The sequence below is a fragment of the Pristis pectinata genome, chromosome 32, assembly GCF_009764475.1.
Source record: "Pristis pectinata isolate sPriPec2 chromosome 32, sPriPec2.1.pri, whole genome shotgun sequence".
Classification (NCBI taxonomy): domain Eukaryota; kingdom Metazoa; phylum Chordata; class Chondrichthyes; order Rhinopristiformes; family Pristidae; genus Pristis; species Pristis pectinata.
This window is the reverse complement of record NC_067436.1, coordinates 6786338-6803961: the sequence shown is the minus strand read 5'-3', so window position 1 is coordinate 6803961 and position 17624 is coordinate 6786338. Positions and strand designations below refer to the sequence as shown.

The following is a 17624-nucleotide window of genomic DNA, read 5'->3' as shown; positions in this document are numbered from 1 at the left end:
AAAAATGTGGTCACATCATAGGCAGTGATACAGTTCCAGGCACAGAGGTGGACAGAAGGGAAACAATCAGAACTGCAGGACCCTGCACCATAGATTTCACAGAACAAGAGGTGAATAAAAGACATCAGCATGATCCATTGTAATCTCAACTTTCAAAATATTAACTGAACCTACAAGCAACCCTCATGGAAATCATGTTGCTGGGTCAGCCTTTCGCCACAGGTAATGCTGTCTTGCACTCATCTACAGAGCAATCAGAACAGATAATAATGCCAGGCATATAAAGAACAGTCTCCCAAACTGGAAGGTGCACAAAGATACCTTTGAAAACACAGATCTGTCCATACTTTGGGAGTCAGCTCTCAGCAAAAACAGACTGCTGCCCAGACTATAAGCATAGTCCAGAATCTGAGGACTGATCTTCAAATGATCTTTTGCTCACCCGATATCCCTAGAATCTTATGCTTTGAAGTATGTGAATTATTGATAGCATATAAATCCATAATTGCTGCTCAGCAAACTAGTTAGGTCTAAAAAAATTAATTGTGGAATTCAGTATTTCAGATAGATTCTTTCAAGATGTTCTCTATTTCAGTTTTCGTGGCGCTTTGTAAAACATTAGGCAGCTTTCTTCAAAATCAGCAGCAAGCACTGTCAGCTTGCCAATCCTAGTCCAGTAACTATGCATCAAACCTTCAGTTTACACCAATTCTTGTCAAACCTGTATTAGCCCCATCAACGACACTACAGGAATACACAGGAAACCCACATTATCCCCAAACTGTGGCAAGGGGATGCAGCTGCAGAAGCATAGAACACAAGAACACAAAACCAGCAAATTCCTTTTGTTGTTTTATTACTCGAAGAACATGGCAGAAATAACTTTAGAGTCTGGGAGTCCTGAAGGCCATTCCCACTGAAGGCTGTGTGACCTGAAGATTGGACAAGCTGCCAAAGTCCTGCAAAAGAGGGGTGAGAAATCCGTTAAAAAAAGCAAACCAACTGGTGAGTTAATTATAAGTCACTGGACCAGCAGGATATTCAGGGGCAATGCCACATGGCAGGGACCAGAACTATAACAACATTCCTACCTCCACTAGTTAACAAGCAAATAACATCCAAAGTTAAATCTAGAAATAGCTCAGTCCACCCCATGGATCTAAAGGAATTCAAAGTTGCTGACAGAAACAGACACAGAAAGTTCTCATTTTATGCTATTTACATAAAATCTGCTCTCTTCATTCTAGTCTCCACCATTCATTTGAACTAGCAGCAACTTACGAGTCAAGCGTTTGACTGAGTGAAAACACATCGAAAAACTACCAGTCACACACGAGGACTGTGTTGCCCAACACTTTCTCAGGATGGAATCTCTTATCAAAGTCATCAATATCCTCTATTACCCAGATGAGAACACTTCTGTAGTACTCAAAGGGTGAACTCTACACACAGGGTAACTAACAAAGCCCCACATCTGACAGGCCAGCCCTGGCCTTCACTGCAGTATGATGCAACTGTTTACACAATGCAGGGTAAGACGAGGAACTTCTTCCTGACTGGAAGATCCGTGCTGCTGTTGGGAAGATTCTAAACTGCTCTTTGATTATTAATGCCCACATATGAAAATGCAATGATTCATGACATCATAAATGTGGCTTCACTGAAACACCATGCAATACGGACCACAGAAACTAAAGATTATGTACTGTGTCACAAGGTCCTTCAAATAATTTCACACCTATTTGCAGTCAATGAAACCAACAGACTTAATAAAATATAGGAATTGTGGAACAGTGATTCATTCATCAAAATGTGCTAGCATTAGCACGGTGCTGCAAGAGGGACCAAAACCTCCCTACATCTGGAGTGCTATTCACCCTCCAGAGGGGTTGAATGAATGAAGTTACAAAGGCTACACAATGGAATTTGGCTGACTTGTCCTGTTGAGTAGATTCTAAATGAGAATTCTGCAGAGCCAGCACACTCCAATGATATATTGTTCTGCTTTGGATTAGTCCCAAAACCTAATAAAGTCATCTACTCCACAAAATACATTATGTTAAACAAGGCCTTACAGCAAGGGTAAATCACACTTCACTCAAAATTTATGCAACAAAGGCCATGTCTTCTGAAGGGTTGACTTATTAAAAATCGACATTTACACAGTGAAGCAGCAAATATTCATGACTCACCAGCAGCTTCAACATTTCCTTGGTGTCTGGGTCCACCTCAATCATCTCCTGATCCAGAGCAGAGACCTGAGAGAAGCAAAAACAGAGGGAAAAGATAAATCAGGGAACTGACCAGTCAGTTCTCCCAGACACTATCTCTTTATACTCCACTGGTAGCGCCAACACCAGAATGTGTGGGCTCGGGCCACAAATGGGTAGCACAGTAAAGCAGCTGACACACAGCTCCAGGGACCCAGGTTCAATCCCGACCTCCAGCTCTGTCGATGCAGAGCTTCCACTCTCTCCCTGGGACCGTGTGGTTTTCCTCTCACATCCCCAGACATGAGAGTTGGTGGATTAATTAGCTGCTGCAAAATGCCCCTAGTGTGTAGGCGAGGGGTAGATTCTGTGGAGAATTGATGTGAATGTGGGGAGGATAGAATGGATTAGGGTAGGATTAGTGTGAGTGAAGGACTGATGGGCAAATGGACAGTGGGCAGAGGGGCCTGTTTCTGTGCTGTACCTTTCTATGATTCTGGGCCTAAGTACCAATTGCACATGTTCTAGGCAGGCAAGTCTTTAAACCAGAGCTAATCATTTTTTTTCCTGGGACCTTCCTGTGCACTGTAACTGCTACGTTTCCCAACAAAATGTAATTGCACTACAAGAGACTACCAGTGTTCAGTGACCCATCTATCCCACTCCCCACCAAAAACGTCAAAACCTGCAAGTCTGTGCTGTGCTAGGTCACTGGTGCATCTGCCATCCTTCCCATGGCTGAGCCCCTGGGATTCCCTACTCTCTCTCTCTCCAATCTTACACCAGTCAGACCAAGGGTAGGTTTGGAGACACTATCCAAAATGGATTTCCAGCCTGGAGATTAGGTGAGTATTTTTAAAAAATGTTTGTACTTGTCAACCTCTGAATCCTCTCTTTTATTTTCAAACTTTAAAATATTTAAAAATAGTTTACATCCCTTGCCATGATTTTGCTTAAAATGTCTCCAAATATTGAAGGTACTTAAGCGCGGCCCCAGCTTTGACAAGAGACAGAGCTTTGTCTAAGCCACTACATGAACATCAGCAGTCCATCACCCAAAGCACTTTTGCTGTTGAGGCCTAGCCAGGCAGGCAGCATGATCAGCCCTTTGCATCCAACCCAGGTACATCCCTGAAGCATGGGGACTGCAGCAACTAGTCAAAGCCAGCTTGATTCAGCCCAGAGTGCAAACATCTCGCAAGCACAGAAGACACTATAGGAATATCTACATCAAACACCGGTTTTAAATGCAACCCCATTCACTGCAGACACACAAAGAACTGCTGCCGTTAAAACAGCGCTCCAGGAAACTAAACCAACTTCATCTTCAGACACTGGCAGCAGCTTGTTTGAAAGAGCCAAATCCAACAGACTAACTAGTAACTCAGGCTCTGCTGCTTCAAAACACCAGTAAAGATTAATTCTACTGTTCAAATAGCAGACACTGAACAAAAAAATTGATAAATACATGGAGTGCAAACAATTAGGTCACTGAAATTGTGAATAACTAAAATGACAACACTGAATACATTTGAGTGTGAAATCGACAGATTTTTAGGCACTGGAAAAAACAAGAGGTGTTATGAAGATCAGGCAGGAAAGGGAATGAGGTACAGGAGTTGCCATGAGATTGATGAATCATAGTGCAGGCTAAGGCAGTGCCTTTGAATTCACACTAAAGGCCACAACATGAGATAGACACCACCTACACCAGTAATTTCACAGAGCCAGGGAATTAGCTCTCCATAACACAAAAACAATTCCGAGATGAGTTAATTCAAGATTTAGCTTCAGATGCTCCAGGAATGTGGATGTGGTAATTTGTGCTAGTTTGCAGAGGTTGCATCAACATCAGCTCAACATTGGACTAAACAAAAAAGGAGACAGATTTATCAAACAAGGAAGCAGTGACTATTATTGGGAAGGTTGACAGACATGGGGCAGACAGCAACAACAAATTATAAGAGACAGCCTAAAAAGAGGCAAGAAAGCAGGAGGAGGTCACCAGGCCCCTCATGCCTGCTCCACTATTCCATATGATCACAGCTGATCTATACTGGCCTCAACTCCTCTGTGCCAGTTCTCCGTAACCCTCAATCTTTCAAATATTTATCAATCGCCATATATCTAATGATTTGGCCTCCACCACCCTTGGGGATGGAAAATTCCAGAGATTCACCACCTTCAAAGAAGAAATTTCTATGCACCAGTTTTAAATGACCGGCCCCTTATTCTGTAGCTATGTCTCCTTGCTCATGATTCTCGATCTCAACATCTACCCTGTTAAGATCCCTTAGGATATTGTATGCTTGAAAGAGGTCACCCTTCATTCTTCTAAACCCCAAGGAATACAGACCCAAACCGTCTAATCTCTCTTGATAGGACAACCCTCTCGTGTCAGAAATTAGTCTGGTGAATCTCCTTTGGGCCACCTCCAACGTTACTGTATTGTTTTTTTTATTTAGAAAGGGGACCAAAACTGTGCTATTCCAGTGTGGTCTCACCAACACTCTGTACAATTGTAACAAAACCTCCCGCCCCTTTGAAATAAAGGCCAACACGCTGTTCCCCTTAATTACTTGTTAGACCTAACTGCTAATTTTTTGAGATTCATGCACTAGACACTTAGATCCATCTGAACTTCACTCACTTGCAGCCTCTCTCCATTTAGATTTGCCTTTTAATTCCTCGTACTGAAGTGCAGACCCTTACACCAAACTCCATTTTCATCCAATCACTCAATTTATCTGCATCCCATTGCAGAATCATGACGTCTACATCACAACATGCCTGTCCACCTAATTTCATACTGACAGCAAACTTGGAAACATTACTTTTCATTCCCGCCTCCAGTCATTAATGCAAGTAGTAAACAACTGAGTGCCAAGTGCCAATCATGGACAACACCACTAGTTATATCCTCCAGCCTGAACAGGGCCCACTTATTACAACTCCCTGTTTTCTATGAGGCAGGCAGTTTTCAATCCACACTAACACATCTCCTCCAATACCTAGTGCTCTTAATTTATGCACCAGCCTCCTGTCAAATGCCCTTTGGAAATCTAAATACACTACATCGGCAGTTCCCCCTCTAGCAACCCTCCCTGTTGTATCCTCAAAGAATTCAAGCAAATTTGTCAAATGTGATTCACCTTTCAGAAAACAATGTTGACCAAGTTTGATTATATTCAGCTTTTCTAAATGATTAGTTATTTCCTCTTTGATTATCGATTCCAGCATCTTGCCCACAATAGATGTTATTGTAATAGATCTACAGTTCCCCACCTTCTGTCTTCCTCTCTTTTTGAACAAAGGAATCACATTCACTAGTTTCCAAACTTCAGTACCTTTCTGGAGTTTAGCAAGTTTTGAAAAGTTTCAACCAATAGGCCCACTAACTCTGCAGCTATCTCCTTTAAAACCCTTAGGTGCAGGTCATCAGGTCCCAGTGGTTTGTCTGTCTTTAGCCCGGTGAGTTTCTCTAATACTTTACCCACTTGTGATCAGGATTTTTTACAAGTTACCCTGTTATTTGAAATTAATCCATCTGTTATCTTATGGGATATTTGCCGTGTCCTCCACATTGAAGACCGATGCAAAAAATTGATTTAACCTACTCTTTCTTTGTTAACAGTTATTAATTCACCAGCCTCATTCTCCAGAGATCCCACACCCACTTTAGCTGCCTTCCTCCTTGTTATAAATCTGTTTGTTTTGACATTACACACATTTTCTCTGAAAATCAATTTTCTGCCTTCTTAGGATCCAGCAGTAAAAGGCCAAAAAGCCCATAAAACTTCCTACTCTTCTGGCCTACCACCACTCCATGCCAATTTGTATGTCCTACTTTTTAATTTAACGTTATCCTTAATCTCCTTTGTTAACCACATTTGTGCCTCTTTCTCACTGAATCCCTTTTTAAATTCCCAAGTGTTATGGACCAGCTGTTTGAATATCTGCAACTGTTTATCCAGTAACCCATCTCTCTGCTGATTTTCCCACTCTACCTTTATACCATTATAATTGTCCTTATTTAAATTGAAGACAGTGATCTTGGTCTTGTGGTGTTCCCGCTCAAACTGCATCTAGAATTCTATCACATTGTGGTCTAATCCTTCCTCATTACTCATGTCCAAATCTAAAACAGACTGCTCCTGGGTAGGTTCTGTAAAATACTGTTCTCAAAAGCAATCCTGACACACTCCACAATTTCTTCTACAATACCCTTGTCAGTCTGGTTCGTCCAATCAACATACAGATTGGAATCTATGACAATTACAGCTCAAACATGCCCATGACATTTCTCCATTTATGCTTTGCCCCATCGAGAGGTCACATTTTGGGGTCTATCGACTATTTCCACCCATGCCTTGCCAGCTGAGCTCAGGCCCTGAAAGATGGTAAAAAAACTGCCATTTATTCCCATATTTTGTTCTGTTTTACATGATTGAGTCAGCATGCAGAGGGTTTGGTGTTGATGGGACTTGGTCAATGCCCAGGTGATCTCTCAGGGAAACAAAATGATCATTGTTCTTGGAGTATGCCATGTGCTTAGGAACCGGAAAAGGGGGCAGAAGGTGAGGGTCAGAGTCAGGTAGCCCCTATGACAGCGAAAGCGCATGCCCAACTTTAATAGATTCACACAGGGAGCATTTTAAAATTTGGAGACATATATGGGAGTGCTGGATGGAGTGCATGTGGGCTGTCCCTATACTGAGAAAGGATTCTTGACCATCAGGTATCAGACTAACTTCTTTCTCAGACGAGGCCTAGAATGGCCTTAGTCAACCCATTTTTAATTTTGTACCCCAGATCTCTTAATTTAATTGAACCAATAATCTGAAAGATTATTGGGTTAGAGTCTTCTACAGCTAGAGATAAGTGAATCATCACATAATGATCCATTTTATTTCAAATAATTACAGATGGTTAATACTATCATGACAGCTTACACGCAACTTTTTCCTCACAAGTTATTAGGAAGTATTTTGCCTTAAGACCATTTACCAATCCTGATAATTAAATGCAAACCCCAAGATTTTAGGCAAGTGAACAGACAGGAATCAATGAACTCAACAAAAGGTAAGCAAACCCACCTCTGGGACATAGTTATCCCTCCTCTCTCGCTCTTCTTCCTGCAGTTTAATGGAGATGCCTCTGACAGGTCCACGCTGGATACGTTTCATTAAATGTGTTACATACCTAGGAAAAATACATACAACTTTGATTATTCTGCCGTACAATAATTAATTCCCATAGCAACAAATTACAAAACAGCTCTACAATAGATTCCAGTCAAGAAAGAATTAAAATTTGAATAAATTCTAATTATTTTGACTTGATTGCAGCCCGTTCTGGAGCTGTTTTGTAATTTGAACAAATTTTAAACAAACTGTTAAACTCCAGTCATTGATCTACCTTCTCTTTTAAGTAACAACCAAATTAGTCATGTCCTCCAGCAAATGGCAAAAATTCCTCAAATATTAAAATCAAACAATCTGCAAGAAAGTGATGTGCTCACACTTCATGGTTTTGCATAGGGATCAAGTTTTAAAAGTTGGAGATATACAGGAGCTTCCCAAAGTAGGGTCGAGTGGACGCAGAACCATTATGGATGGGTGCTACATGGATGTCAAAATAATCCTACACCACTTTCTCTTTTTTCCCTCCAATGTATTGGCACCACAGGTGTAATCTTTAAATGGAAATTGGTACAGGTACACAGGATCCACTACCAAAAACATAGTGGTACCAAGAGATGTGTCAAAGGGCTAACTGCACAGGAGGAAGCGATCAAAAGAAAGTAATTGATATAACCCACCACTCAGTTCAATACTGTCATGAAGCAACTTGCTCATGCAAGTCTAAGGGAGGATAACATTTCTTACCCTGCAATCTTGTTGCGGAGTTTCTTGCTGGGGATGATGGCAATCTCCTCACAAACCCTTTTGTTTGTGTGGAAGTCACTGCCAAGACGCGTGTAGTATTTCTCAATAATCACCCGAGCGGCTTTCTTGACCGTCTTAGTCCTGACACGACCCTATCCGGAAAGAAACAGTTTAGCATCTTCACTCTTCAACCAAGAGGCAACATTTAAAACAACACATGTATTTCTAACAATTCTGGGAATCATTAAGCTTCACCACAGTACTTCATGACTCCAGCTGATTGGATAAATATAGTAACTCAAGGTACCAGGTATGCAAGGCAAAGTTAGAAGAGGGCAAACGTATATTACAAACTTAAAGAGTGGAAAATTCAGGCAGCAGCTCACTTAAGTGGGCTGCAGGAAACCACTGTGCTAATGTGCTTCACACTACAGCATTTGCAGGCTCTCCCTTTCCAATCAACTACAAAGCATTAAATGATACAATTTTCTACCCCACTCTTCCAAAGAAGGCAGTATGCTAAATGCACGATTCTTCCACAATCTGCTGTGAATTAGATTTTGTACAAAGCATACTCATCCAATGGGAATTGCAAAAGACACACCAGACAACCAAAGGTCCATTTGAGATCAACTAATCCAACTATCTGGCTGAATTTACATAGATACGTTTCAGATATTTACATTTATATATGTTCACCACAATAAGTCCTGTCGTCCCACATATTAGTCCCACTATCTCCCAAAGCTTTGTAATTGCTTTTTTCTTTTAAGTACACATCGAATTCTACAAACTATTCTGCCACCAAGTCAAGCTACTTTTCTGTACAAATTAATTCACAGCAGATTGCGGAAGAATCATGTATTTAGCGTACTGCCTTTGGAAGAGTGGGGCAGAAAATCTGCTGCATTAATAATGTCTCCTCTGGCTCTTGCCAGTTAACAAGTACAAGATGCTAGGTTATCTGTCGCCCTAGGAAACAGGTAGCCTTTACTCTTCCACAGTTCTGAACCGTTTGTATCTCCCCTTAAACCTTCTCGACTCTGGGGATGGGCAATCGGAGCAAACACTCTGATTTAAACACCCCCCAACACCACCAAACCCCCCATCCCCACCAACCCCCTCACCCACCAATCCCCCCACCCCCCCAACCCACCCCATCCCCACCAACCCCCTCACCCACCAATCCCCCCACCAACCCACCCCATCCCCACCAACCCCCTCACCCACCAATCCCCCCACCCCCCCAACCCACCCCATCCCCACCAATCCCCCCACCCCCCAACCCACCCCATCCCCACCAATCCCCCCACCCCCCCAACCCACCCCATCCCCACCAATCCCCCCACCCCCCAACCCACCCCATCCCCACCAACCCCCTCACCCACCAATCCCCCCACCCCCCCAACCCACCCCATCCCCACCAACCCCCTCACCCACCAATCCCCCCACCCCCCCCAATCCCCCCACCCCCCCAACCCACCCCATCCCCCCAACCCACCCCATCCCCACCAACCCCCTCACCCACCAATCCCCCCACCCCCCCCCACCCCACCCCATCCCCCCAGGCCCTGCCTGTCGTCGGTGCCCGACCGGATGAAGCCTTCCCATTCAGCCGGCCCACCGGAGCCCAGGCTGGGGCACCGGCCCAACCCGAGGCCCGGGGCTACCACCACAACCCCCGGCCGGATGGCCCGAGCAGCCAAGGGCCGGTGCTTCCCCGCCCGCGTCAGCCCGGGGCCCGACTCCCCTGCCCGGGGGCCGGCGGCACCGATGGGGTCGGGACCCAGGAGGAGGCGGACGCTCCGGGACCCATCTTTCCCCCCCCCCCCCCCGGTCTCCATCCGCTCCCCGCCCACAATATCGGCGGCTGGGGCCGGCCGCAGGGCTGGGGCGTCGGCGTGGACGGGCGCCGCCGGCCGGGACCCCCGGCTGCCATCGGATGGCGCCGGATCCTCCCTCAGCGCCGCTCCCGCCTCACCCACCATCTTGGTTGCCGCAGCCAGAAAAGAGCGAAGGATGCCGGGAGCGGCTCGATAAGGACCCCAGCAGCGGGCTGGCCGCGGCGCTGCCTGAACCACCACCACAGGGAGCTGTGGGAGAACTCATCCCAATCATAAGCCACTCACACTGTCAGAGACACTCCCTTCTGTGCATCCCTCCCCTCACCTTCCCTCCTGCTGAAAACCCCACGTGTATTTTTCAGTTTCCCAGTTCTGGTGGTCACAGAAACTTTAACTCTGTTTCTCTCTCCACAGAAGTCAAAGACAAGTTTATTGTCAGATGCACAAAGTCCATGTATGCATAGGTGCAACGAAGAATTTACTTGCGGCAGCATCACAGGCACAAAGCGTCAGAGAAGCAACATTCGCAAGAAAAGCACCAGTTGAATAAATCACACAAGACAGTACGCAATTAGAAAGTCCATTGTAGTGCAAAGTGATCATAGTGCTGCTGTACTGAGGTAGTGATTAAGATCGTGCCGGTTGGTTCAAGAAGATATCTTTATTAGGCAAATGTACATCGAAACACAGTGAAATGCATCTCCTGCGTAGTGTTCTGCGGGCAGCCCGCAAGTGTCGCCATGCTTCCGGCACCAACCGAATGGTTGAAGGGAAGTAGCTGTTCTTGATACCTGGTGGTGTGGGACTTCAGGCTTCTGTAGCTCCTGCCCGATGGTAGCTGTTAGAAGATGCATGGTTAGTATTGCAGATGACACTAAAATAGGTGGTGTCACTGACAGTGAAGGTGGTTCTCAGGATTTACAGAGGGATCTTGGTCAGCTGGGTAAGTGGGCTGAGGAATAGCAAATGGGAGTTTAATTTGGAAAAGTGTGAGGTGTTGCATTTTGGGAAGACAAATCAGGGTTGGACTTTCACGGTGAACAGTAGGGCCCTGGGGAGCAGTGTAGAACAAAGGGACCTAGGAGTACAGGTACATGGTTTCCTGAAAGTGGCGTCACAGGTAGACAGGGTGGTGAAGGATTTTGGCATGCTTGCCTTCAGCAGTCAGGGCATTGAGTTAAGAAGTTGAGATGTTATGCTGCAGTTGTACAAGACGTTGGTGAGGCCGCATTTGGATAATTGTGTTCGGTTTTGGTCGCCCTGCTCTAGAAAAGATGCCATTAAGATGGATAGAGTGCAGAGGAGATTTATGAGGATGTTGCCAGGACTTGAGGGACTGAGTTATGGAGGGGGTTGAGCAGGTTGGGACCTTTTTACCATTTTCATTGGAGTGTAGGAGAATGAGAGGTGATTTTATAGAGGTGTATAAAATCATGAGGGGCCTAGACAGGGTGAATACACACAGTCTTTTTCCCAGAGTTGGGAAATCAAAAACTACAGGCCACATACTTAAGGTGAGAGGGGAAAGATTTAATAGGAACCTAGGGGGGGCAACATTTTCACCCAGAGGGTGGTCCATATATGGAATGAGCTGCCAGAGGAAGTAGTTGGGGCAAATACATTAACAACATTTAAAAGGTGCATGGATAGGAAAGGTTTAGAGGGATATGGGCCAAATGAGGGCAAATGGGACTAGCTTAGATGGGCATCTTGGTCGGCATGGACCAGATGGGCCAAAGGGCCTGTTTCCGTGCTGTATGAATCTGTGTCTCTATGACTCTAAGATGGCAAGGCCCAGATGGTGGGGATCCTTGATGATAGATTTTGCCTTTTTGAGGCAGCTCCTCATGTAGATACTTTCGATGTTGGGGAGGGATGTACCCGTGATGTAATGGGTTGAGTCCATTACTCTCTGTGTTTCTTACGTTCCTGCACATTCAAATTGCTCTACCAGACCATGATGCAACCAGTCAGGGTACTTTCAACTGTACATTTATAGAAGTTTTGTTAGAGTGTTCGGTGACAAGCCAAACCTCCTTAACCTTCGAAGAAAGTAAAGATACTGGCGCGTCTTCCTTATGATTGCATCCACGTGCTGGGCTCAGGACAGGTCATCTGATATGTTAATGCCCAGGAATTTAAAGCTGCTGCCTCTCTCCGCAGCTGATCCACCAATGTAGACTGGCTCATGTTTGCCCTCCTTCCCCTTCCTGAAGCCAACAGTCAGTTTTTAGTTTTATTGACGTTGAGCGACAGGTTGTTGTTGCAGCACCACTCAACCAGGTGTCCTATCTCGCTCCGGTGAGCTGACACATCACCAACTGTGATTCGTCCAACAACAGTGGTGTCGTCAGTGAATTTGTATATAGCATTGGAGCTGTGCTTAGCCACACAGTCATGTGTGTCCAGGGAGTAGAGCAGGGGGCCAAGCACACAGCCTTGAGGTGCACCTGTGCTGATGCTGCCTGACCTGCTGAGTGTTTCCACCATTTGTTGTTTTTGTAACAACAACCACAGCGTGAACCTATCAAAAATATCCCAAGGTGCCTCACGGGAATGTTATATGGAAAAATTAATATTGAGCCACATAAGGACAGATGTCCTTGGACATCAACTTAAAGGGGTGTCTCAGATAGAGAGGCAGAGGGAATTCCAAAGTTTCGGCCTCTCAGGGATGTCTCCGAGGGCCAGGATTAGAGCAGCGCAGAAATCTCCATGGTTAATAGATTTTTGGATTTTACGGTTATGGGGAAGAGGCAGGAAGTGCAATTGAAACCCAGATCAAATCAACCATGACCTTGTTGAAGGTGGAGCAGGGCTGAGGTGGAGGAGCACTCGTGCTCCTACTTCATACGTTTGAAGTGGTTAGAGGGAGGGAGGGTGAGATAAGGAAGGGACCTGAAAACATGGTGGGGAATATGAGTCCAGGTGTCGCTTAATCGGGAGCCAGTACAGCTGGCTTGGTTGAACTCTGATGAAACAGTTGATGAAAGGGCCAAGACACAAGAGATTGCGGGCGCTGGAATCTGGAGCAATGAACAAATCGCTGGAGGAATTCCGGGTCTCGACCTGAAACGTCGACTATCCCTTTTCCTCCACAGATGCTAAAAGTGGCAGCACAGGTGGATAGGGCGGTGAAGAAGTCACAGGGCATGCTTGCCTTCATAGATCGGGGAATAGAATATAAGAGATGATGCCAGAGGAAGTGGTGGAAGCAGATACAATCGCATTATTTAACATACATCCAGGTGAGCACTTGAACAGCTCATCGTGGCTATCCCTCGAGGTTGAGGATGATGGTCTTCATTCCATTGATCTATTTATGGGCTCTCAAGTGGCTTATGAGTCCAATCTTGGCTCTGAGTAGCCCACAGAGGGAAGACACCTGTGCGTGTATTTGTTTAACGTGTACTTGATGTTGCACTACAAAAAGCACACGATACTTCACAAATCAACCAACTGATTCCAATGGCATGGAAACCACGATGATTGGAGCTGATGGATTTGTTGCAGCCTTCACCTGCCTTCACAGCCATTGAGCTCGAAGTAACTTCATCCGCCTGTTCCACCGCTGAGGTCTTAGTTGGATTGTTCTTTGTCAGGGACCTCACCATCGACCTTACCGCCAGGGGTGACCCTACCAAGAGCATCGCTCCAGACAGCATCACTCTTGGGATCTCAGGACCACACAAGCTTCTCCACCACAACAAGGTGACAATCCACGGAGAAGACTTGAATAGCTAAGGCGTAGAAGACTACAAACCTAATTCAAATGTGATTGGTATAGATAGGTACAATGGTCGGCATGGATATGGTGGACTGAAGGGCCCATATCTGAGCTGTACAATCCTATGACTATGACATTGGAGGTCATGGCTGGAGATCTCCAGGAGTCGATGGGGATGTTCATTGCTTTGAGCACTTCCTTGCATCTTTTCCTCTGTCCACCTGGTTATTTCTTCCTGTGACAGAGCTCGGTGTGGAGTCAGGTGCCAGGTACACAAGTAACATGGCCTGTCAACATAGGCAACCCGAGCGTAACAGGGCCTCAGTGCTGGGATGTTGGGTTGGGAGAGGACACTGACATTGGTTCACTTGTCCTCCCAGTGAACTGAGGATTGAGACATTGTTAGTGGTATTTTTCCAGTTCTCTGAAATGCCTGTTGTAGGTAGTCCAGGTCTGTGAGGGCAGCCTCTGACAACACACCTTAGCCTTATTTGAAGACCACCATACACCACACCCAGGGTATGGTTTTTGTCTACACTTTCCATTATTCCTCCAAGTAGCTCAAAACGTTTTGATGAACATGATCTTTAGGATATCCAACTCGTGTGATTTATGTTTTATATTTTATTTTGTCACTTGATCTTTCGAGAGCTGATGTTGTGAACAGAAAACTCTAACACTGGTGAACAAGCAGCAGAACCGAGTCTTCTGAAGATAACGCTGAGCAACTTTTCTCCAGGCAGAATACTGTCCATCACCTTGGGTTTCAAGTATGATAAGTATGATAAACAAAGGGGGGGGGGGTGGAGGTGAAAGGTACGTAGGAACGTGGAGTCGGGTCTACGTTCAGACCAGTTATAACCTTACTGAATGACGGACCAGACCTGAGGGGCTGAATGGCCTACACCTGCTCCTACTTTGTCTGATTTCTCCAGACTAATTACCAGGATGCTGCCTGGGTCAGAGGACATGAGCTATAAGGAGAGGTTGGACAGACATGGGTTGTTTCCTCTGGAGCAGCGGAGGCTGAGGGGAGACCTGATAGAAGTTTATCAGATTATGAGAGGCTCAGATAGAGTAGACAGCCAGTATAATTTTCCCAGGGTCAAAATGTTTAATACTAGAGGGCATGCATTTAAGATGAGAGGGGGTAAGTTCAAAGGAGATGTGCGGGGCAAGTGTTTTACACAGAGAGTGGTGGGTGCCTGCAATGTGATGCCAGGGGTGGTGGTGGAGACAGATACGATAGGGGTGTTTAAGAGGGTCTTAGACAGGCACATGAATGTGCAGAGAATGGAGGGATGTGGACGTTGTGTAGGCAGAAGAGATTAGTTTAGTTAGGCATTTAATTACTAGTTTAATTAGTTCGGCACAGCATTGTGGGCTGAAGGGCCTGTTCCTGTGCTGTACTGTTCTATGTTCTAAACATGTAGTGGAAATTCTGGAACAAGAGTTGTCTAAGATGGAGAATCAATTAGAAATTTCAATACTGACAAGATTTAGTTTGGAAAGAATATTAAGGGCGATGGACCATTAGTAGGTAGATGGGGTTGAGGGAAAGACCAGCTATGGTCTAATTTTACCGAAAAACCAGACCCAAAAGGTTGAAGACCCACTCCTGGTCCTCACGTTCGTTATCTTCCTTTCCAATCACTCTCATTTCAGCTGGATTCAGGGATCGATCGCCCTTGAAATCCTGATGCAGGGTTTCAACCTGAAACTTTGACGGGGAAATATTAACAAGTCAGGATAGTGTGTGGCTGGGACAACTTCCAATCGGTGGTGTTCCCTGTGCTTTTGCTTCCCTTGTCCTTCTAGAGGTGGTGGGTCTGGAAGCTGCTGTCTAAGGAGTCTTGGTGAGTTGCTGCAGTGCATCCTGTAGATGGTGCAAACTGCATATCATGTAGAGTATTTGACTTACCCAAGAAGCGATGTATTTGACAGCCAAAGAGATGATGCAGCAAAGATTCACTAAACAGCTTCCATAAACAGCAGGTTTGTTGTAAGAGGAGGGATTAAGTAGATTTGGGACTGTATTCCCTAGAGTTTAGGAGATCATTTAAAGGATTGACAGGCCGGGTGCAGGGAAGATGTTTCCCCTGGCTGAGGAGCTTCCTACCAGTGGGTGCAGTTTCAGGGTAAGGGTTATGCCATTTAGGACTGAGATGAGGAGAAATTTCTTCAGTCAGAGGATGGAGAACATGTGAAATTCTCTATGCTGGAGGACGGTGGAATCATTGTGTTCATTCAAAACACAGGTTGATAGATTTCGAGACGTTAAGTGAATCAAGGGATAGGGGACAGTGCTGGAAAATGGTGCTGTGGTAAAGGTCAGCCATGAGAGTAAGTGGAGCTGGATGACCCACCGTGGCTCTTAATTCTTGTTCATATTTAAGGCGGAGTTTGGGAGGTGTAATGTTACAGAACAAAACCAAGGTGGTGCAGACTGCGTTTTTTTCTCTATAAAAGACCAAGGGATGATCAAACAGAGGTTTTACATTTAAAGAATTAAAGGTTTTACATTAAAAGCCTAAAAGAAAATGTTTCTACATGGTGTGTGTGTGTGTGTGTGTGTGTGTGTGAGTGAGTGAGTGTTTCTACATGGTGTGTGTGTGTGTGTGTGTGTGTGTGTGTGTGTGTGTGTGTGTGTGTGTGTGTGAGTGAGTGTTTCTACATGGTGTGTGTGTGTGTGTGTGTGAGTGAGTGAGTGAGTGAGTCTGGGTGCGTGTGTGTGTGTGTGTGTGTGTGAGTGAGTGAGTGAGTCTGGGTGCATGTGTGTGTGTCTCTCTCTCTGTGCCTCGTGTGTGTGTGTGTGTGTGTGTGTGTTTGTGTGTGGGGGGGGAATGGGGGGGGTGGGAATGGGGGGGTTAGGTGGTGGAATGCATTTTTGTAGGGGCTAAAAATTTAAGGCCAATGAATCCAATAGGGAATTATGGAGAAACCTCTCTACCCATGGAGCAATTGGGGCAAAAACCATAGATACCTTTACGGAGGTTTAGACCATGTACAAGAAAGAATGGATATGCTGATGGGTTTGGTAAAGGTGAGGGAAGTCTTCCATAATCTATGACTACCAATGTAGACCAGTTGGATGGAACTGTCTGAGTTGTACATTAAACTTAAGTCTTGATGAACATGAGTTTGAAGTGGTTAATTTCCGATCTATTTCCGCTCATGGCAATAAGGATTTCCTAACCAGATTGAATCTTGTTCAGTCTGATATCCACAGTTTATTCATGTCATATGTTCAGGATTAAGGTTTGGCTCCTGATAATGTGAGATATCTGGCTTACTCCTCTAGTCTGTCAAAAGCTGGAATACCTTACCATTGGACACACAGCAGCACACTGACACAGCGGGTAGAGCTTCTGCCTCATAGTTCCAAGATCCTGGGTGCAGTACTGTTTGGCCCTGAACTTTGCAAGTTCTCCTTGAGACTGTGTGAGTTTACTCTGGGTGCTCTGGTTTCCTCCCACATACCGAAGTTACGCTGGTAGGTTAGTTGGTCCTTGTAAGTTACCCCTAGTGTAAGTAAGTGGCAAGAGAACCAAAGAGGTGTTGAATGGCATGTATGAGAGAGAATAAGTTGCAAGACTACAGAGAAATAAGGCGAGGGGAAATGGGACTGATTGCTCTGTTGAGAGCCAGTGTGAACCCAATGGGCCAAACAGCCTTCTTCTGTGTTGGAATGTTAGTAAAACGAAGAGATTTGGTTTGGATCTTAATACAGAGGAGCGAGAACATGCAGCAGGGTATCAGCAGTCCAGATGAAGAGAGGAGGAGAAGTTTGATGAGGGAATACCAGAGCTTTAGGGTCTAGGCAGCTGAAGCCAATTGGAGAACAAGGGCAGTTGAGGTGGACAGTGGTGCTGCTCATAGAAATGCTGCCCCAACACCTCCAGTGATCTGGGTTCAATCCTACCCTCCACTGCTGTCTGTGTGGAGTTTGCATGTT

The 17624-nt window shown here is 45.3% G+C and overlaps 1 protein-coding gene across 1 annotated transcript; it reads right to left on the bottom strand.

Annotated features, from left to right (window-relative positions):
* Nucleotides 1-839: 839 nt before the first annotated feature.
* Nucleotides 840-10188, bottom strand: LOC127585345 (40S ribosomal protein S17). Its single transcript, XM_052042744.1, has 5 exons — nt 10084-10188; nt 8099-8250; nt 7307-7412; nt 2193-2258; nt 840-959 (listed from the first exon to the last, which is right to left on the bottom strand). Exons 1-5 carry the CDS (start codon nt 10084-10086, stop codon nt 885-887), a joined length of 402 nt encoding a protein of 133 aa, XP_051898704.1. The 5' UTR covers nt 10087-10188; the 3' UTR covers nt 840-884.
* Nucleotides 10189-17624: the final 7436 nt, after the last annotated feature.

Coding starts and splice junctions, on each gene's coding strand:
- LOC127585345 (XM_052042744.1), bottom strand. Junction 2,259..7,306: donor GGGATAACTATGTCCCAGAG/GTGGGTTTGCTT, acceptor TGCTTCTCTCAG/GTCTCTGCTCTGGATCAGGA. Junction 960..2,192: donor AGGAAATGTTGAAGCTGCTG/GTGAGTCATGAA, acceptor CCTCTTTTGCAG/GACTTTGGCAGCTTGTCCAA.